Source organism: Dromaius novaehollandiae, chromosome 1 (genome assembly GCF_036370855.1).
Source record: "Dromaius novaehollandiae isolate bDroNov1 chromosome 1, bDroNov1.hap1, whole genome shotgun sequence".
Classification (NCBI taxonomy): Eukaryota; Metazoa; Chordata; class Aves; order Casuariiformes; family Dromaiidae; genus Dromaius; species Dromaius novaehollandiae.
This window is the reverse complement of record NC_088098.1, coordinates 163,284,742-163,307,938: the sequence shown is the minus strand read 5'-3', so window position 1 is coordinate 163,307,938 and position 23,197 is coordinate 163,284,742. Positions and strand designations below refer to the sequence as shown.

At 41.9% G+C, this 23,197-nt stretch overlaps 1 protein-coding gene across 1 annotated transcript in view; it reads left to right on the top strand.

Moving 5' to 3' along the window:
- Nucleotides 1-670: 670 nt before the first annotated feature.
- CLDN10 (claudin 10) overlaps nucleotides 671-23,197 on the top strand; it is a 63,239-nt gene continuing 40,712 nt past the window's right edge. Inside the window, exon 1 of the mRNA XM_026119425.2 lies at nucleotides 671-899. Within this exon, the coding sequence (XP_025975210.2) occupies nucleotides 686-899 (214 nt within the window). The 5' untranslated portion in view covers nucleotides 671-685. The remainder of the gene's footprint in view (nucleotides 900-23,197) is intronic.

Sequence of the window (23,197 nt, the reverse complement as noted above, 5' to 3'; positions counted from 1 at the left end):
CTGACTTTTGACCAGAGAAGAAATCTCGATAGGAGCTACGTGATGAAGCCCATTCTCCTCATCACCGCAGCTGTCTCACTGCTTAGGGACCTCTTGTTATTACTGTTGTTGTGCTAGGTTTGGTGTCCTACGAATACACTCACAGCCCCTGCCTCCAAGATGTTACTGTCTTCAAAGCAGAGCTGCTTGCCTGATGGCTACCTACAGCTGAATTAATTTCACAGCCTTTTAAACATGTATTTTCAAGTGTTGTGTGATCCTCCTAAAATGTTACGGTAAGCTGTTAAATGGCGCTGTACAGTTTGGACTCTGAACCTTTTTTACTAGATTGCAATGTTTGTAAGTTTCCAATTAACTAAAAATTAAGCATTAACAGGAATACCTTAATTGAAAAAATATGAAAAAAATTAATTAATTTTTACAATTGGAAATTAGTAAGTACCAGTAATTAGCTCCTATAAAATTTTACCTTGTCTTTCTTTCTAAACATTTGCAATGCCTGAGGCCATTCTTAAATCACTCCAGCATGACAATTTCTTTCAACCACATTAACTTTCTGTAACAAGTGTTACTAAACTTGTCCAAGTATAATTTGCTTATGTTATGCCTTTTTACTTACCCACATGACTGAAGTACTTTTCTCTCCCCACAGTGACATTACCAAGCGCCTGGGTTACAGTGAAACATGCTAGGAATACAGATTATAGCTTTTATTTTTTGTTTTTGTGGGCTAGGAGCTGTTATTGCTGCTACTGCATCTAATGAGTGGAAAGTCAGTAGCCGAGCATCATCTGTTATCACTGCAACCTGGGTTTTCCAGGGCCTTTGGATGAACTGTGCAGGCAACGCACTGGGTGCTTTTCACTGCAGACCTCACCTTACTCTCTTCAAAGTAGAAGGTAAGTGTAATTTAACTGGAACATATGGAGAGCTATGTGTATGGCAAGATGTGAGCCCGAGGAGAAAAAGATTATTTTAGCTTGTACAGGAGATTATGATTAAAGCATTATTATGAATATAATTAAAGGATACTGTAGGCTGAATATCAGAAACAACTTCCTGAGAATGATATGTGTTCCAAGAAAAGACAGTAATCTCTACTCTCTGGTTAGCAATATAAGATAAGTATACTGGACAAAGTTCCAGTAAATACACTATCAGTAACAAACCACTGTTAGCAGAGAGATGGACTAAACTGTCTAAAAGGTGTCTTCCAGATCTAATTTCCATGTGAAAACAAGCATGTTGCTTGCTGGATGGAGAGAGAAGGAAAGACAGAAAGATCTGTGTCAGTCATCAAAGAACTCTTTTTAATATCTACAGAAATTAGATAGCAAAGCACTATATCTGTGAATACTTTACAAATACTCACATGTTGGAAATTAAGTGCTCATGTATATGTTTGCTGTACAAGATGCTAATATTTTAACTTTAAAGATCAAAGGTGTGCTTTTTCAGAATATCTGCTTTGATGGAAAGAGTTGTATTTGGAAGCCATCTATCAAAGTGTAAAAACAAACAGGGGCTGCTTACCTTGCATCAGGAAAGAGTTGTCTCAAAGCTGGTGGCTAACTACAAGTCTGCTAAGCAAAGTGTTTTCTGTTTTGGTCTGCATATAAAGCAGTAAATTAAGAGGTTTGTTTTCTATTTGCTGCTAAGCCTTGAGACACTTGGCAAGCTAGTGCTTTCAGTGAGATTGTGCATAACAGCGCTGTTTGGCTGCCAGTAGTATTTGCTTCCCATGAGGGCAGGGGCAGAGGGGCTGCTCTCCCCTGGATGTGGGCAGCGCATGAGCAAGATGGAGTCAGGCCACAGTAGGAAACAACAGGTTAAGATATCGGTATTTTAGGAAATGAAAAATGAAGTCCAGATTAGAACCAGTTTTACATTATGAGACCAGCAAGAAGCGTGGTGATAAAATGCAAGCAGCCAGTGCCTGAACCAGATCTCAAATGTGCAGCTGCACAGTTGCTACTGTATTATATAAACAGCGTCATGCACACTCACGCACAACGCAGACGCATGACTCACACGTGGAGACATGGAAACATGGGGATGTTACAAGCCCACACTTTTCCTCAACTCTCACTGCCCCCAAGGTCAGACTGCTGCTAGGAGAGGCGGATCAACTACCAGGCTTTTGGAAGAAGGAGAAAGCTTTGTTACTAACTTAGTGGGATGGGTATTTCTTTCAAAATGGATACCTGAAGCTTAAATACACTGCAGAACCTACCTATCTGCTTCACCTCCCGGGTATTTATCAACTTTGACAATTAAAAAAGAAAGCTGTTTGTCTAAATGCTGTTTTGATGACTCCTGATCCTACTGCCACTGTGCAGATTGATTTTCAGTAAGAGCAAGAAAACTCTTACATGTACAGAGGATTTTGAGACAAAATTCACAGAATCATTTTTGTAGACGTTTTATCATGTTCTCCTCCAAACCACTGCAAATCACATGAGGGATCTGAATGGATAAGAGTACTTTTACCTCCTTAAAGAATGCTATTCATCAAAAAATGTATTAAAAGGCATAGAAACTCAAACATACCCTTTAATAGCTAGTATTATCCCTTTGTAAATAATCATTTATGCGTTGTTTTTCCTGAGATTTAAAGAAAAAATCAACTCTTCTTCTCAGGCACGTACACTCAAATTTGTTGAAAGAATGTAAAGTACTTTAGTAATTAGAAACTTGCGTTATTATTATTATTATTTCTACAAAAGCTGCTTTCAGAAAAATCAGCTGTAATCAATTTGCCACTTATGCTCTGTATTGTTACTACTATTCTGGGCACTGACAGACTGAAACTTGAATAAACAAAATACCTACATTATGAGTATGCATATATCCTTTAAATAATGTACTTAAGTATCCCAGTAAGATTTTGCTTATCTGCTGTTTAGAGTAACATAGAAAAGAAATTCACAACAAATTAAAAGAATGTGCCCTTGTTAAAATGGGAGGGTAGCAAGCTGCTGAACTGACATTTAGGAAATCTAAATTTAACCTGTCATTGCAGGCAACAGCAAAGGGTAGTGTTACATGTAGCATAAATTCAAAAAGAGTGAGGTGTTTGGTTTGGAAAACCTGCTAAACATAAATTCCTGCTAATCTGAAGGAAAGAATAGTTCATCAGGGAAAGGGCTTTGCTTTCTGTCCTACATTGTAAAACAGTAAAGCACTCATAGTAAAGAAGTAATAAACTCACATCCGTGCCTTCAGAGCTTAAATGTATCATCATTACTGCATACTGACTGCAGGCTGGGATAGCAAAATAACTTTTTCTACCGCACATTTGTGATTTTATGGAATCTATCTGCAATTTGTCCCTCAGCCAAAGATAACTCTGTTACAGTGGCTCTTCACTGCATTCCTGTCTATCCATCCTTAGTTTTCCCCACAACAAGCATTAGCAGTAAATAGCATGAGTCACTTCTGCTCCAAAGCAGATTGATTTGGTCATTAATGTTTGGATTGCACTTCTGGTGGCTTTTGAGGGGGACACTTCTACATCAGCTCTATCAAGTTTTAAGATTTTTTCCCCCCTTTTTAGATCACATTAAGCAAAGCACAGACCCTGAAGGTCTGTCTTTGAGCAGGACCCCAGTGTGGTCACTGGCTGTGTGTATGTGCATACCAGAACTGACGGTCAGCTGGAGGACTGGATGTGCCGGCAGCAGGACAGCCAAGGCGATAGGAGCTCAGCCTGTACCACCCAGCCCATCTACAAATCTTGAGGAGCCAGTGTTTCTTGAGCTCTGGATTAGCACAGCCGCACTGCTAACCGTACCAAAGCTAGGTGGGCTGTGTCCGTATATACAGGTACGTGCACAGGCACATGTACAGACACAGTGTAATTGGCCACCGTGACTGAGACACTCAAATGAAAGATACTGGATGAGTACAAATATTTACTGTAGCACGATTAGTAGTAAGTGTTGTCATAGTTACAATCATCTAAGGCAATATTTGTGGGAGATGGCAGTATCTTTTATTAAATATCTGATTTAGGGAGAAACAGACAACAAAGTCATTTATCAGGTCTGACACAAGTACACAGCAAACCTCAAGCTAAATATTATCTGGGAACACTTTCTCTTCAGTTAATTATGTTAATCAGTGCACCAGATATAATCATGAAAGTTGCACAAAGGCATAAACTCACACAATCAATAAATGACAGAAATCAAAATTAACAGACAATATGGTTTAACAAAACCACCAGCACATTACTGACCTCTCAGGCCTTATCAGTAAGAAAGACCTACAAAGTACCTTCCAAGGGTGAGCCTGGAAACTAAAGCTCACAGCTCCATTGGAGTCATGGCTGTCTTGGACTCCAGAAAGAAAATGACTTTTTATGGCAGAGTTTCCACCCGCCCCATGAGTGGAAAGTAGCACCTCTTGCTAACTCCTCGGTGCCCTACAGGCACTAGTTACCTCTATTCTCCTTCCTCCTGCACTTATCACCCTGAATTCTAACAATCCCAGAATTCTTCAAATTTGATGAGAATCAGCTTTAGTTGTCTTAGATAGCCACAGCTTGCATATTTTACTTACTGAAGTATTCTCCTTGTGGTGGTGCTACAGAGAGCTGCTTTGCTCACATAAGATGCAGAACTCTAAGTCTAGCAAACTGAATTGTTTCCACATCCCTTTCTTATGACACTTTCTTAGTTCATCAGGGCAGCAACTAGCCCAAGGCCTATTCAAATTATGGGTTCAAAGTTCAGCACACATAGCATATGGTGCTCTGTTAGGTGGCTCCTCTGCAATCTCCGTTTTTTTGTGGCGTGCATTTGGGGAGCTATACCAGAAACTAGAAGTGCTCTGCTTTGAGCCTCAGATCCTCTGCTGACCTTTTAGTTTTGCCAGTGCCTTTCTTAGTGGAGCCAAGTGGTGCGAGCATTGCTGTCCTGATGGTAACCAATACAAAAAGGATGATGCACGTGCATTCAAGTCTTGTAGGCCGGTGGATTCAGATCTGCTATTTCACGAAGTGGTCTTCGTGATACAGTTAAGGGGTGAAAGGAAGCTGAAATAAGGCAACTCCTATTGCAGCACCTGCCCCAAGAGCAGCTTTGCTCAGTCAAACATCATTCCTGTTCAGCTGGGAAGAGTACTGCAAAGCCAGCATGGACAGCAAAGCTTCGAGATGACACTAGCAGCTTTCCCATGAGCCTGCACAAGAGCTCAGTCTGGAGCAGGAAAAGACTGACTTGAGACTTGCACAAAAAACAGCAAGGCAGTCGATAGCCAAGGCTTACACACCGCAGACACATCAGACACTTCGAGGAGGGGGCTCGGCGCTAAATCCCCCCGGCAGCCAACCCCACCACTTTGCGTTCATGCCAAGGGCCGGGAGATTGCGTGGGCTTTCCCTTCGCCTCCCCACGGCTGCTTTGCTGAGGGCTGGGGCGGGCTGGCCGGGGAGTGCCCGCCACCCCCAGCCCGTCGCCCCCGGCCCCACCGCCCCCGGCCCGGCCGCCCGCCTCTCTCCATGGTGCTGCAGGGCCGGGCCCCGGGAGCAGCGGGCGAGCACAGCCCTCCTCAGCCAAAAGGGAGCAATCCCGTGGGAACAAGCACCGGGCTTGATGGCCAGCCACAGAGGACTCTGCTGTGAGATGCTCCAAACAGAGGGAGAGAGTCACGGGTGTCCTGTTTTGAGGTTAGAGAGCGATGTCTAAGAGCTTTTCTGGAGCAAGCAAATCATTCTAGGAAAAATGCTAATTGAAAGGAGGTGAGGTTGGTTTGTGTGCAACAGACTGAACGACCTCTCAGTTAAGCTTTTCTGCCTGGTGAGTACAATGTGCATTTGCTGATTTAGAAAACACAAAATCAAAACAGCATTGGCAAAGTTCCTTCAAAAAAAAAAAAAAAAAAGAAAGAAAGGAGAGAGAGAGAGGAAAAATACACTAGGATCAGTAGTGCAAATCTGGAAATGGTGACCAAGAGGCATTATGGCTTAATTCCAAAGGGCTCTCCAGTTCTCAGTAGGGAGAAGGGCCATTGTTTGGGTTGCCTGCATGTCAACGTCATGTATAATTCCAGCATAGAGAGTTCTCTGTGTGTAGAGTAATAGGATGTTTAATCTTGGTAACAAAAGGTTCTCCAATGTCACAGTTCGCCTCTTCATTGTAGCAAGCCTCTTTCCAAGCTCATGCCCTCTATTTTAAGAGCAGATGGCTAGGTCTGCTCTCTGCTCAAATAAGATATCCTGAAATGCATGTTTGGTCTCTAGAGAAAGCTGGTAATGCACTAGAGGCCATGAGATGTCATGTCAATATACAGCAGATGCCTTGTGGGATATATTAGGTATTGTATTTGATTGCACACACACACACACACACACTGAAAGTGGAAGAAGTGAATTAAACAGTTCAGTCTAGGTAGGAGTTAGTCTGAGAAAAAAAATGGGTCTGATTCAGCTGGTTTTAAAGTAAGGGAAGGAGTTGATACTTGTACAGCAGAGCCATTCAAGAAGTAGAGAGCCACATTTGACCTAATAGCCCCTGGCAGAATAGATATGAACTGAAGGAGGGGGCTAACTCCCAAGTATCCAAGCTGTTTGGCCCCAAGGAGCTCTGCTGGGAGCTTTGCAGTAGATCCAAAGCAAAACCCAGTGCTCTCTGTGGTAAGTTACAGAGGAAGCCTCCAGAGCCCAGGAGTCCCCTGAGAGGCAGGACCACTCTCTGAAACCTCGATTTTTGGATCTCAGAGATGAGACATTCTAGGTTAGAGGTTCTGAAGTGGTTGAGAGGGAATCAGGCTGCTCAATTTTGTTTTCTCTCCTAGCTCTTTCTTTCCAAGATTTTAATCTATACATTCTGAAAATTCATGAATCTAAACCACAATGAATCACTCTTTACTGTGGTTTACTATGAAGACTGTCTGGCTCTGGCCAAGTAGTTGAACTAGAATAGTCCAGGTAAGCTATGGGGCAGAGTGGAAAGAGGTGTGCCTACTGGGGGGGGGGGGGGGGGTCTGCAGCCACAAAGATGTGCAAAGAGAGCCCAACAAATGCAGGGCTAGACTGCATGGGGCCAGCTGCAAAACACTGAGGGTGTAGGCATACAAAGCCAGATGCCAGTTTTGGAGGAGAAGCTGACCCACAGGGTTACAAAGGGCAGACTCTGGGATTGCCCTAAAACCTGTAAGGTTCCAGGAAGACATAAGGCATTGCAAAGCAGCCCTCCTTTTTAGCTTTTGTTTACACCTGGAAATTTGACAGCATCCCTGCAATCCCTTTTTTGTGCTGTAAGCCTTCTGTCTTCATGCCTCTGTACATGGGCAGAGGTTGAGGTGCTGAGCATCTTTTTCACTTTTGTCGGGACTTAGGCAAGAGTAATGCTGCTTGTGCTTCTCTTCAGTTATCCCTACTCTGACAGATTTTGTCTGGAAGACAGTTGCCTGGAGACAGCCTTCATTTGCAGAGAGTCACTGATGAAGCCTGGAGGGTGCAAAGTGCTGCTGTTTGCTGGGATGGTTCCCATGCAGCTGGTGCAGGGTTGGGAAAGCAAAGCTTGTTATTGGGGCATTAACAACAAAGCTCTTTCATCTTCTAATACTCGCACCAGGATAGATTTATATCTGTGCTTTGCTTTTAGCTTTCTTTGATTACTCCTACATAGCAGCAGAGAGTGTACTGCAAAATGAAAAGGACTCTGCAGTAGTTGGTATGCAGCCAATGTCTTAGAATACCTCTGTTCAAACAGGTTTGTGCCCAGGTCTGCCTTGTGAGCACTCAGGTGAGTGCAGGAAGGTTCCCTACAGTGTGAACATACCTCTTATAATTTTTTAACAGTCATGCTACATCCAGAGCTTCACTCAAATTTACACAGTTATTTTTAAAAGTCCTTGAAGCAGAAGGGGAGAGGAAATCTGAAAAGACAGCCATGGTAGGTGGGTGGAAGACAGAAAGAGGCTAAAGTTCAAACCATTATAGCTGATGTTTTTGGAATTCACATTGCTGAGATTTAAGATTTTAAATCTTTAGCTTTCTAGCACATAGAATATTCCGAGGGAGCAGAGGAAAGGGGAGGAGGAAGGCTCAGCAGCAAACATCTTGGGAAGGGGAATCAGCATAGCCAATGGTCACGAAATTAGGAACTGTAGAAAAAAAATGTATATATATATTAAAATCTCTGCTGTGGACACCACATGGAGCTGACTGGGCAGGTAAGAGAAAAGTGCTAATTTGGTAGAAAGAGCATGTGTGATAAAGACTATAGGGGTATTAAATCCCTCAATGCAGGTGTTATTTGACATCTCATGGTACTTACAAGGAGCTTCCCAAAGTCAAGCAAGATTCTAGATGGGCACAGACATTTTAATGGAGCTGTACACATGGGTTTCTTCTATGTAGCCTATACATCGAGTCCTACAATTTCTGGTTATCCTTACAATTTGTCTCTGGAGTGGATGGTGTTTTAGAGGCTGACTAAGGTATCCTCATGGGTGTTTCACTGATTCAAATGAGAGTAAATCCTTGCAGCAAAGCTGTTACCAGAGGTGGTGTTGTGGGCTTTAGATTCCCATCATCTTTTGCAGGGGCTTATTCTTTGACTCAGTCCTGGTGAGGAGTCGCCAGCTCTGCCCAGTGGAGGTCTGCAATCTGCTCAGTCTTTTCTCTACAAACTGGATGTTGACATGCAGGGCTTCTACATAGCTTCCCTCTCCACTGACTTATTTCCTAACACAGGAGAGACAGGCACACCAGCTCAGATGAATTTGCCTAAAATCCAGGCTTTGTTACATGCAAGGACACTTCCTTTTCCCACTGCACACCTTTCACTCCATAGCCTCACGTGTGCAGCATAGCAACACAGCAACTCACAGATCTATTCACAAATGATTTTAGCACTGGAGAGAGCAGCCATGGAGATGCATGAGGTGAGACAGAGGCCTAGAAGTCAGGCAGCTGAAGAGGGTCGCAAGCTGGCTGAGTGATACTGGAGGGGTTACTATTGCCTGACAAGGGAAAGAGGCATTTCTGACGGCACTTCACTATTTAAGTGAAGAAGCACCATCTCCCTTCTGAAGCTATTCAGGATTTAATAATGGTTTTATTCCGTGATGATCTTCCTAGACTGTATTATTTTGCTTTGATTTAAAAAACACATATGTTTAAACAAAATTCAAGCCAGAAAGCCAAGCATTCAAACATTCATTTGACTCAGTGTTAATAATAAACTAGCACAGTCTTTCTATTCTGTGGGATGCTTTTTGTCAGAGAGAAATGAACCAAAAGGCATGAAACTGGGGTCAAAGGAAACAGAACAAGAGATTTCAGAGTCATTTAGTGGAGCAGAACAGATAACCAACAACACTGAGCAGACATCCACCAGCATCTGTTGGTGTACAGACCTGCCAAACTGGCATTTAGCTAACAAGGATTGCTCGAGAACGAGGATGGTGACTAAATGGAATGGACCTGTAGAACGAGGAGGTCTTACATCTACTTCATACCGTGAAGGACTGAGAGTGGATGAGACAGTGTCCTGGACTGCAGTGAAATCTGGAAAGCCACATTCTTGTTCTGCTCCTAGAGTGACTTTGTACGGGATGCTGGGACACACTATTGCCTGGCCAAATATTCAAAAATCTAGAACTTAAGATTTAAGGCCTTAATTCAGCAAAGCACATATTGCACATATTGAAATTTAGGCACATGTAAAATCTCCTGACAACCTTTCATTCACCTCTCACCTTACATAACTTGTAATGGTGACACAAACACTTGCCCTTTACCTTTTAAAAAAGGTATCTGAAACAGTTAAAAAAGCAGAGGTGTTGAAGACTTCTAAAAACTGTTTCCAAAAGTCTACTGATATGATCATTTTACAGTTATGTTTCTTTTTACTGTGTTAACTTATCTAAAGAAAATGCAGCTTAGTCTGGAAGTAATTAACCAAGGTCTAGTAGAACATGTCCTCAGTAATAATCTGCTTAAAGATGGAATTTATGATTTCAAATTCCACATCTTGAGATTTATGTGATAAGATTTATGTGATACTATTGAATAACTTTCCATGGACCAAGGCCTCCATGCGGTAGATTTTATGTCTATATTTTATACTGTACACCATCAACTGGATATGTGATTAATCTTATTTTGTAAGACTATTTTAGGTTAAACCCCAAAATTTCCCCTTTAAACTCCCCTTCCCCCATTTTCCCAATGGTTAATTACACTGATTCAGATAGTATTTGAATGGGCACAGTTACATAACCTGACAGTCAAAACGAGAAGCAAAACTGAATATTTGAAGATTCTCACAAATTTGCTTTTATAATAATATATACTCTTTTTCCTCTGAGGTCCATTCTACCAGCCTCTATACTTGTAGATATTTTTATGTCCATGAGAGGCCAGCTAAGATGCAAGGCTATTCTGCAGATACCAGTTAGACACAAGACGTGTCTAAGACTTATATTCTGTTACACAGTAAATTTTTTCAAGGCAATGCATGCTGATTCATATTTCCTAAGGAAATGAGAACTCAGAAGTTCTAAATTTCCGCTGCAGATGGACATCTGCCAAAATATTCCATTATTTGGAGACTGCCTTTTCCTTCTCCACCAATGAATTTATAAACAATAACGCAGAATATCACATAAAAGCCTTGCTATTGATACTTCATCCTGTAAACCAGAAACCGAACCCCAGCCACCAAGAAACAGTGAAAGTGACTCACTAACCTTGTCTCAATACACTGTTTAATTGGGCCACCAGGAGAACAGGCCTCTCCAGAGATGTAGACAGCTTCTCACCTGCAAACCCACCATAAGCCCAAGCAGCTGCCCAGGGCACAATATTCTCTCTAGAAACCTAGTGGTTTAATCACATTTAATCTTCACAAAAATTCAGCATCTTCAAAGTGTCATCCTTTAATAAGTCATAACTTTGTGCCACTATGTGCAGCAAAACTAAGTTCCCCTTCAAATAGACTTACTCTGCTTGCTTGGTGCAGGGCTAGGACCCAACAGGATTTTTGACCCTCATGCATGCATCCAGGTTCAGACCAAGGCACCCAGCAAAGATGTCCTTGCAGTGCAAAAGCCAAAGCTTCTTCAGTTTTCCTGATGAGATGGGTATCATCTTGCTAGGCTCCAGAATCTTCCTACCCAAAGACAAGATTTGTTGAAATCCCAAGCGGACGCTGCCTGGCCAAAGAAAGCACCAATCAAGAAGTTATCTCACTTCAGTCAGAGCTCTGGACTTGGGCTTTTAAAATGAAGGCACTGGCTGGAGCAGGAGACAGGATCTTAGCGGAAAGTGGATAACTTGTTTTCCTTCCTGGCGGGGATTTAGGTTAATTTCTGCTGAGTCAGAAACACTCGTTGCAGTCGCAAATGGCTCATGGCAGCCAGGACTTCCCACCCCACATCCCAGAGGTTCATAAAGTACAGTGGGCTGGCATCACTCACTGAGCTGTGCTGGGAAGGTCACTGCATACAGCACTCTGAACATCAGTACCTCTGCAATACCACAGCCATCCCACTCGTCCTCTGCCAACACTGGAGCCTGAGCTTCTTTACTTTTCCTCCTCAGCTGTCTTCTCCCAAGTGTGTCTCCAACTGAGATTGTCACAGGGCTCCTTTCTGTTTCTTGCAGACCATGGGGTCTGGCAGCATGGGCTGTAGAGGGATTTTCCTGTTACCTCTGCCTGGGGAAGGGTAAGTGGAGAGCAGACCCCCATTTAGTTGTCTGAGATGAGTAGATCCTTCCAGGAGGCCCTGTTCCCAGGGTGCCAAGTTGAGGTACCAGGCAGAATAGTCCAAGGCAAAGAAATAATCTACAGCTGGAAGCGTGTGTATCTGAGGGAGCAGAAGCCTACAGACAGTATGGTCCCTCTCATCTAAAGGGAATGGGAGACATAGCGTGGTTGGAGATGGTGACATTCAGTGGAGGGATGTAACATGAAATAAAGGGGTTGTGTTTCACCACCACTACGTATCTCAGCACTTTTCCAGACTGCATTACAAGACAGAGCTCACTTCCAGAAGGTCGGTGCCCAGCTGGGCTCTGCAGCTAGGATGTCCAACACTGCTAAAGCTGCTCATTGGCCTGCACTACTCAGAGGACACAGACAAATGGTCCAGTCTCGGGGCCTGATTTTGACAGCTCTGTGGTGCCCACATACTACACTTAGCTCCACTGTGTTTCTTGACAACATCACAGGCTTTTCATTGCCCACCTCCTTTCTTACCTCTGCAGCAGCAGCCACAGAGGGGGCCATGGGTATCACACGCCATAACCACATCTTAGCACATGGTTCAGTTAACTCGCTTGCTGGAGATGCAGCTCCCCTGCCCTCACTGACAGCGGTGGTCCTTCCCGAGGGGTGTGCTGGGCATGGTCAGGGAAAGAGGCAGCAGAGGAGAGACAGGCTCAGCCAGAGCAAATGCCCTTCCCTGCAGGGAGAGGTTATGCCAGAATGTGAGCCCCCGCTCGGATACATAGTGCAGGAGCAATGTGGGCTGCAAGGGAGCCAGCTGCAAAGGGGTGGCAAGTCCTTCCTCTCCCTTCCCTCGGCAGCTGGCACCCACAGAGCAGAGTGCTGTCACACTGAGAAACACCGCGTGTGTTACAGGAACAAGCACAAACATTTCCAGCCAAGGTACTTAATACAAATCTGTTTGCCAAGTGGCTTTGCTACCTTCTTTGGTTACATTTAAGACAAATGTTGTTGCTCAAGGGAGAAAACAAGTGGGGATGTTTTCCCTCCCTCACCCTTCCTGTCTGCAGATCCAGGCATCTCTGCTCTATAGTTCCCTATAAACAGAAGAAGGAGCTTTTGTGGAGCCTGTTGATAAGAGTCACTCCACACCACCTCACATCCCACTGACGTTTATTATCATTTTCATGTTTGTAATAATATGCTAATATTGGATCATTTCCTTAAGGTCACTTGCTATTTGTACTGCAGTGCTCAGGTTGCTGCAGAGACTAATGGAAGGCCCGGGGCAGAGTAAGGCACAAACCAATTGTCTGGGCCAGCTGAAAAGATTTGCACTTAATCAGCAAGATCTGAGTGTGCAAGCACCACTGCAGACTGGCTCCAGTGGAAGCCCAGAGGAAAGAGAGAAGAATAACTTTCTCTTGCTCTCCTCTTTATCGGCAACAGTTTGCAAGGAGATAAAACACTTGCAGCCAAGGACAGTGACTCCAGCACAGAGCAGCTGAGGCACAGAGCAATGAGAGAGCTCTTAACAGAGCTCTTAACATAGGCCATAGCCACCTGAAAAGAAATCAGACAGCTTAATGGAAGCACATCATTAAGAGATTTTGAAAATGAAATGAATGAGTCATAAGAAACCTGAGAGAAAAGCAGTCCAGTCAGTAGCTTGGTCTAAAGAAACAGCGCAGCCCCAGTCAAAGCTGCTGCAGGGTGTCTACCTGTGTCTACCAAGCGCTGTCTAGACATCCCCAAGGTAGCAACAGCGTCAGCCCTGGTGTCCTCAGAGTCTGGCAGATCTTGGGTGAAGAAGTGTAGCCCAGCAAGTGCAATGCCGCAGCTGAGATGGAAAGTCATGCATTGTGTGTCCCCTTCCAGAGCATTCGCATCCCCAGAGGAGCTGTCTAAGCACAGAGGGGCAGAAGTGGCCTGAGGTCAGGGCCCTTCAGTGCTGCCCTTAGCTGGTAACTTGAAAACAAGCTTCTGGAAAGCAAAAAGTAAATCTGTCAGGTGCAAAAGCTTTGTCTTTAATATCCTCCCCGCCCCCCCCCCCCCCCCCCCCCCCAGAAGCCTGACAATTTTGCCACCACTTTGAGTATGAGAAGGCCTGGGCCCAAGTTCTCTGCAATCTTGGCAAAGGCTAAGCATTCAAGCAGGAGAAATTAGATCAGTTCCAAGAACTTTTAGCATTTTAATCAAAAGAATGAGCAGGAGTTCTCATTTAGGGAATCTAAGCATTTTTAGCCACCTGTTCTTTGAAAATTTTCCACCATGGATAGTTTCAAATGAAAGTCTGTGTCCAGCAACAGAATTCCATTTTGTGCCCACTGGCTAATAAAGCATTGCTGCAAGATGATTACTTTTTATAATATTGAAGGGAAAGGACGTATGAAGAAGGGAGAGGAATTAGGAAATAAAGAAATGTATTTGAGGTGTGTTAGACTTGTGAGTATCTCTTTAAAAGAAGAAAGATTGATGAGAAAAAGTCTGTTTCCACATGAGACTCATTTGTATTATGTGTGAGTCATACAAAGTGATTTTTGGAGCCAGGGATTTTTTCACTGGCATGTCTTACTTTCTTTACTAAGTAAAAGAAATATCACTACGTTAAGGTCTGAAGTTCATGGGGTTACATCTGCTTTCACTTTATTTCACCAACAGCAATATTCTATAAATGGACCTATTACTTTTTTTCCTTTTCTCTCAACATCTTTGTAGTCTTACTGTCTCCTTCATGCCACTGCAGAGACAGGATCATAAACTAGCTCAGTCTTATGTCTGACCCAGTACAGCTGCTCATGTTGTGTTAAGATTTTATAATCTATCCTCTTGTTTGCCTCAAAATATCTGTGTTCTCTTTTCTCAATAACTTACTGGAAAATCAATAGAAAAAACTTCCCACGGGCTTCTGGTCAGCTATCAGTTCTGTATAGTTGGTACAGTACTGAGTAATTCAATACCCAGGATCCTTTCAATTAGGGATCTCACAACACATGGGATATAGACTGTAATTTTTGCAGAAAGGCACTGTGTTGCAAAAAAGCAAATCTTTATGTGAGGTGGCTTCTGCTTGGCTGTAGTAAAGTCTCTGCTGCAGTACTGTGTCTGGTTTAGGTACTACACTTCAGGAAAGATGCAGAGCAATTGGAGAGAGTACAGAGAAGAGCAACTGGAATTCCTAAAGGTTTACAGAACATGACCAATGAAGAAAGATTGGGAGAGTTAAAACTGTTTAGTCTAAAGAAGAGCAGACTGAGGAGAGACATGAAAATAGTCTTCAAATACGTAAAAAGGGGCTGCAGACAGGAAGAGAGTAATCAGTTTGCTATGGCCAGTGGCAATACCACAGGAAATGGTGGGCTTTAATTACCCCAAAGACTACAGTTTTGGCATTATAACCTAAAAGCAGCTGTCCTGTTTCATCTGTCTATGGATAGACTAGATCTAGCACTTAGCCTAATTTTGTTACTTTGCGGTTACCTGAATCAGTCCAACCTTATACCTTGTTGTCAGTTCTAGTTGTCAGAAGTGAAATGTTCACCCTGAAGTCCTTACTTCTTTTCTTTAACATCCCTTTGCAGCCTGCTTAAGTGGAAAGCTGTAATTCAGAAAATATAATTTATAAAGTATCCACTTGTTAGCAACCCTTGCTCTACAAAGGATTGTTAATATTATTAAATCCACTTGCACTTTCTTTATATACACTTCCTGGTTTTTGTTTGAATTAGGAGCAGGCTTTTTGCACTGTGTTTGTAGAGCATGTAGCTCTGTGTAATAGAATTGTTATCCTTGATTTGGCTTCCTAGATATTGCTGACAGATCTAGAAGCTGCATGCCCTGAGCAAAGGCAGCACACTCACATGCATCCTATTTCACATCTCTGTGCTAATTTCACTGCCAAACAATATTCTCCTGACATATCTTTAAGTTCAAAGCAAGGGCTGAAGCAGCCCAAAATGGAGGAGATGGAGAGACAATACAGGGCAAAAAGCTTGAAGTACTCAAGCTGTACCTATCTTCTTTACACTAAATATAAACAGCACTTGGACTGGAATATGAACAGCAAACACCCAGTTAACAGCCAGCTCAAGAAAGAGTAAAGTGAGGCTGATAGGAAGAGGCAATGCCCTGAAGAAGCTTAGTGTCTTCTATGACATCTGAGATTTGCTGTGAGGTTATACACATACGCATGGAACAAAGATTCACCTATTAATAATCTTGAATGGTGTAGCTTCATATTTCTCCCTTCTTCCTACATAGGAAATGTTGTAGTGCTTGACCAGGCATCTGGAGTTGGGCACAAATGAGGAGCTGACATTGCTGTGCTGGATCTTATGCATAGGGCTGTGATTTATCCCAGTGTAAAATGCTGTGTGTGAGCTAGGCACCCTTGGCTCTTCTTCTAGTCTACGGGCACTTCTAGGATGTGATCTATCCCATCCCAGGGTGACACCTACAACAGGTCAGAGGAGCAGTACAGAACAGCCAAATGACAATAAAAGGGATGATTAGTGAAGGTGTAGACATAGGGGGATGCCACTGAACCGAATCTTACCCTTACTCAAACCTGATGCAATTTAAACCTGTAACTCAATCCAAACCAGAGTACACATGGAGAGCAATCTACTCCTTTCCTTCCCCACTAACTTTCCCATATTCCACCTCTTCCTTTCTCCATATCAGACTGTACCCAAAGAAAGCAACACCTTCACCCAAAGCTTCTGCAGGCATAGAGCGCTGCAGCCCTTAGAAACCTCACCGTGGACTGAGGAACCCCTCCCCACCTGCGTTATTCAGTTTGCATTGAATACAGGACTCAAAGTGTATGTGATACACATAACCCTCTTTCCACAGCTAGGATGCCCCAATGGAATCTGTGTTCTCCTTTGACAATAGCAGGATGAAGGGCATGAGCATGGAAAACAGAGCTCTGATAGCCATTCCCTGGCAGCTGGCATCTCACTCACGCAAGAGATAATATCAGCTATTTCAAAAACTAAACTTGACATTTATTCTTTTGACTGAGCTATTACATAAAATATGCACGCGCGCACACACACACATATACACTAACACACACACAAAGTCTAGCTGTCCTTCATTCTCTCATAAGTTTTTTCCTCATACAGAAATAATGCTATCACTCTCGAAAGATGCTTCACTAATATCAGGATGGTGGAGGAGCAGCTACAGAGGGCAAAAAGGCTAATCACCATGAGTGGTTGGTTAGGCTCAATTAAGGCTAAGGCTATGTAGCTGCCAGGCAGCTCTGGGGAATCAATGGACATTTTCATAAAGTGTTTAATGGTTATAATGCACTGAGACAATATAAACCCTTTCCAAAGGAGGCCTTTGTTAAAGTTTTGGCAGTATATCTCTGGCTAGAATCAAATAAATTAGTCATCAGATAAATCAGTCATGCCAGCTATGAGAGTGACACCAAAATAAACAGAATGTTTTAATGAAATCCATGAAACAAAAGGATCAGCAAATCTTATTTAAAATTCCCCCATGTAACTGATGCATAATTAGGCTTCTAACATGAAGTGTACTGTTCCAGAGTATATGATGATGAAGACTGTATCTTTGAAAGTAAATGGGGATCTCCGGATGGGATTAAAAGTAATTTTTGAATTGCTGGTTCCAAGTACCCAATGGCAAAATATGAGAAATTCAAAGCCTAATTCCTAAATTACTCCAGTTTTGATGCCAGGGAAACTCCACGGATTTTGATGGGGTTACACCAGACTCTGTCTGAATCAGGCCCTCAGAACTCAGCCCTATTAAAAATGTATTGTCAAATATCTTTAAAAGAAAGTTTCAGGATGTGTTTATAGAAATCACATTCTGTAACAATTTTTTTATTATTATTTTTGCAGTATAATACCAGCAGTCAGGCTCATTTGATGGCCTTATCCCAAATATGTTGCCTTAAATAATCCAACTTACTAGATCCAAACAACTTGAAGTCTTTTTAATTCTTCTTATCCCAAAATACAGAAAAAATGATATCATTACCTTTATAATTATTCCAGTTATCCTTATGTTTATCTCATAATGTATTCATTTTTTTGTATAAAATACTTTAAAAAATCTATTTCTGTTACCAGTGACCCAGTTCTACTTTATATTACCCTACCCCACTTCTTGGGATGCCTGTCAAACAGTCTGGCAAAGGACCCAAGTTCAGGGGCATGGAAAAAAGACCACCAGCTGCAACAGCGTGACCAAGCTGCAGTTTGTGAGAGGGAAGAAGCATTTCTTTTAAATAGGTTGAGGAAGTCAAAAATGGGGCGAGGAAACTTCTCTTATCTACTTAGTGTTTGCTTCTTAATAGCAGCTCTCTCAGGCCAAAATATTACATTTTGAGTGCATAAAGTCAGAGAAGTCAGTAACCAGGCTAACTGGCCTTGTGCGTAGAGGATGCAGTTTTCACTGGCTTCAGTTGCCAGAGCTGCCGAAATCAAATCGCGCTAAGATTTGAGGGATCACGAGGAGCCCTCAAGCTGTGCGTGCGGAGCTGCCCCACGTACACGCAACTTGTCCCACACTGAGCGCCCCAGCCCAGAACCAGCCAGCACATCCTCTCCATAGCACACGCAGTATGCTGAGTGTGGTGGCAGAATGGCTCAAAATGACTTCAGTTTAGTAAAAATCTTGCCTGCCATCGCTTAACTTCAGGCTTGGATGTGCAAAAGCAGAGAGCTGCTTCTGCATTTTAGTCCATACTACCATTTGCATAGATCGCTGAAGGGATTTCTAAGAGAGTCGGGACAGAGAGACCTCTGAACGAGAGGTGATTTCCCCTCCTTTATGTTACTGAGTATTTGTTTCCATGAGATACCCCACCAAAAATGAAAATCCTCATCATTTACCAAGTCCTTCAGGAGGGCACATCCTAAAAATGATAGCTTTTACCACATTTATTCACCAATGTTGAATTCAACAGGTGTATACAGAAAGGACATATCACCTCTGTGCATATCCATCAAATTCCACTGAATAAAGACTACAGAACAAGGTTCATACATACATATATATCCTCAAAGCAGAGTAATTTCACAGGTTTCCTCATGGAAAAGTAAAGGCCTTGCTGAGATGAAATTAGCAATCATCTGCCCAAGAGGAGAACTAATGTTTAACTTACATTACTGCCACAATAGCTTGTATATTGTTGAATTCCATATCTCTGCTTTAATTCCAGCAATAATGTTGCATACTTCCTTTTGAAGGATCAGATTGAAGTCAATATTGTAGTTTTATAGCAAAGGCTGTGCTGCTGTCATTATTACCAGAAACCATTAAGATTTTAGAATTGACAAGAACTAGAGGGAAAATATTTCTCCATCAAATGCTTAGGGAGTTTGTGCATTTGACTGGGCTTCATGAGATGTTTTCACTGCTCTGCTGATGGTCAGCTGTATTCACATACTTTGGGGATTATATCTCTCACATGCAGTGCTCCACAGAGGAACCAAAACACAGGCATTGTGCTCAGTTTGCACTTATCAAGAACTACTGAAATCAGAACAAATGTTTATTATAAATTATTATTTTTGGCTTCTAGGAGTACATCTCATAATAAGTGCTGTGCAAACACAGAACAAAAAGCGCAGACTCTTTCTCAAAGAGTTTACAATCTAGGTAGTAAACTTCAAAAGATGCGGGGAGATTTATCTCAAAAAAGGAGGAAGAAGAGGGAGGTGGAAGAGAATCAAGCTTATTTGATCATGTTGCTTTAAGAAAAAAGAAAGGAAAGAAATCTTTAGGATTGGTGGGGTTTGTGGGCTCCTTTTTAAGTTGTTCCTCCAATATGCTGGCAGTTATTTCATCAGGCACCACTGCATTCCCCAGTCTCCCATTTCTTTCTAAAACCTTCTCTGGCAGGCACAGCATGCTGGGTCTCCTTTTGAAATGTTTGATGGTTTATATATAGTTATGATATGTCCTCAAGAAAGGGATCAAAATGTCCAATCAGCCCACACCCAAAAATAAGACGTGAGCCAGAATTGTTAGCATCAACATTTCTGCCAGATAGGAAATGGTATCTACAACAGCAGCAGCCGGGATCCGAGCCGTCACTGCCTGCTCAGCAGTGTCCCCCGGGAGCTCACGGGGCACTTGCCTGCCCTGGACTTTGCGAGTGGCCAGCCTGGGAATGGCAGAGCTTTACATGTGAAAAAAGGACCTAATCCTCCCTAACTCCGAGTTTCGCACAAAGCCTTAGTGTGTCTTAGTGCAGAAAATAGTCTATACAACAAGAGGGGTTTTCCAGATGTTTGACCAACTTTTGAGCTAGAAAACAAGTTTGTGAAAAAGGGACTAATTATGCAAGAGAGGAAAACCCAGGTCTTACCCACAGCACTCTGAAATCCCATAGGCACTTTCCCAAATTGTTCAGTAATATCAGAGTTGTCAGTAGCACCAGAGTACTTCTCTGGTTTCAATACAGGAAAGGTTCAAATGGCACCTCCACTCACAACCTTGTGACAAGTCACAGCTTTGAATTGCTTTATCTGTCCTCCAAGGAAGAAATGATTTAAACACATAAAAGTTTCAGCCATTTAATTCCAGTATTTTTTACATAGATAACATTTTTCAAGATGGTTTTTGGATTAAAATAATCCAAGTTTCTTGAGGAGAGGACAGCAAGACAACAGAGACTTCCTGAGAGAAAGCTGTCTCTAACTTTTTTTGCTATTTGAACTATGTATCTGATGCTCAGAAGAATATATGTGGGGAATATTTATATAATTAGATAAAGACTGTGTGATCATGCAGATTCCCACTAACTACCGCAGCAGCAAAAAGACCTGGTGGTGGAGATTCCCCATGCAGTACCAGAAGCCTTCCGAAATGATCAAGGAGTTTGTCTGCTGTTACCACCTAGAAAGAGAGTGAGATAGTAGTCCTTATCTGTAATGTGCTGCTAATTGCATAATTTGAAACCTTTATCCCATAAAAGATTAGGATTTTCCCTGTCAGTACAGTTCATATATCTTGCATTGTGCTCTTGTTGTTTTATGTATCTGGAGGAATTAATTTACAAGCTCTGGAAGGGGGCTTTGAAGTATGCACCAGTCTGGTCCTAACCTTCTAAGCAAGAATTTATGTAAGACACATATTCGAGCTTCTGTCTTATACCTAAGAATAAATAGACCATTTCTTTACCTCCGTGTCCTGCTTTTGTGCTAATAATGCACTAGATATTGTCTGCTTATGTATGTATGATAGAAGCTCTTGATATGGCCAGTTTCACATGAAACTAGGGTCTAGGAAACAACCATTAGGGGAAGAACTTTATGTACGTGCATCAACAATTGGCTTTTGTGGCATGGTTAAAAATTTTGCAATTCTAAAAGTTTGATTCTTTAATCCCTTTGTTAAATTATGTTGTGCCCTCACTAAATTGTCCTTGTTCAGTTTTCTGTTTACCTCCTCTTTAGGTAAATCTCAAACATATGGTGAAAAAGTAGTAAAAATACGCTTAATTAATAATCCTGGGTCATTTTTATTGATTAGTCAAGATAGAATGGCTGGAAGGTCTTCAGATATTTAATAAATTATTCATAAAGAAGAGTTAGTTAAGTCTACTTAACAGACATTGGTGGCTGCTGGTCCTTATGCTTTTCTTCTTACTATTAAAAAAATCTATCTTCCTTCCTTGCCACCAAGTATGGAAAGATAGTAATGGTCACAGCTATGATTTACTACTCAAATCCAAATTACTGTGCATACAGTACTTTTCTCACCTAAAGACAAAAAGGACAGGAAAGTGTCATGTTACCCAGGTATAGGTGTTTTTTCTTTCCTCATTTCCTCTTGTTCTTTATGCTGGCCTTTTCACTTGGACTTTACTTAGCAAGAGGTCAGGTTTTATGGTGGATAATCCTTTTTGTCCTTGGAATATGCAACAGTGAAACTTCTCATTTGTCTTTTATTTTTGCTATAAATTTAAGTCATATTTATCTCAATAGAGCTGCAAAAATTCACTGGTAAAAAGCTAAAATGAGTAAACTAGTTCAGTGCCATTATGACTAAGGCCTGTAAGAGTATACAAACCCCACACGGCTCCACAGTACACAATACTTTATCAAACTTTGTTTATATGTTTAATTTGACACCCATCTTGCACAACTCTTGAGTGTTAACATGCAGGATTATAGTCTAAGCTTACACCCAGCACTTGTTAATCTGCTTACAGCTTCCCTTAGCAATATCAGTGAACAGGTATACACCAAGACCAATGTAATGAACCTGTTTTTATGTAATTCTGGGGCACAACATCTTATTTAAAAGAGGGCTAGTAAGCAGTACTTATTTTCTTAAGGCTGAGCACTCTAGAGGAGACTGACCTTACTGCACCGTGGTATGTATCAGCTAGGACAGGATTCCCATTCAGAAAGGACAGGGGCCTTCATGGATCTCGGAAAAATTCTAAAAATAATCTCGCAAATAGCGTAACAGAATTAGGAATACTTTTATATGCACATAGTTTCAATAGCTCTTGTAGATCCGCCAGTAACAGCAGAGTTCCTGTTTGCTAGCTATGTTAACAACACACTGAATGCTAGCGCATTCGGGACAGATCCCTGCAAATCCCTGCTGAGGACATCCTTAACAGGAAGCCATTCATAACGATTCAGTGGGTGTTTTGGACCTCTGCTTTAGGATGATTTCATCAAATTCATATCACTTTTATTGAGCATAACAGGTCAAAAGTCTCTAAAAAAATCAAAGTATACAACACCTAAGTGCAACTGCCTATCCAGAAAGCCTTCTAAACTATCAGGAAAGAATTCAGATTGATTTGACATGACTAATCTATACTGGCTCTTCACACAGCTCTTCATTGTGTTACAGGTATTTACAAATAGTTTATTTGATTACCTGTTCGAAAAATTCTTCAGCAATTGAAGTTAAGCTGGTGAACCTATAATTTCCTGTTGTTCTTTTTAAGGTTTGACACTGTTTGCCATTTTCCAGGCTTCTGTCACTGCTCCAAACTCATGATCTCATTCCAGACTTTATATAGGACATCTCTCTTCTCCCCATAAAACAACTGTAGTCTGCCAGAAGTGCGGCACACAGGCTCACTACGCTGGCTGAATGCCCACTGGGGAATTAATGCCTTGTGCCACGTAGACACAGAGGACATAGCAAAGGCAGTGAACTTTACCTGTAAAGATTTTGCTGTCACTTCTGATCTTTAAAGATATCCTCTGTCATATTATTATTATAACGCATGTTATACAAAAGGGATGCTTCAGATAGGTAGAATTATGTCACAAATATCATAATCCTTCAATTATGTAGTATTTAAAACACACCATTCTCAATGAGAATGTTGCATGTGTGTCTGAGGAAAGATTTTGGTTCTAAATCTGTATCTAGGTATTTTTTAGAAAAGATTGTTACCTGATGCCTCATATGATAGCAGACAGAAATCAGAAAGCTTCAGGTCACAGATTTACTTCAAATTATGCCTTATAATGTGGGATAGGAAGGCAACT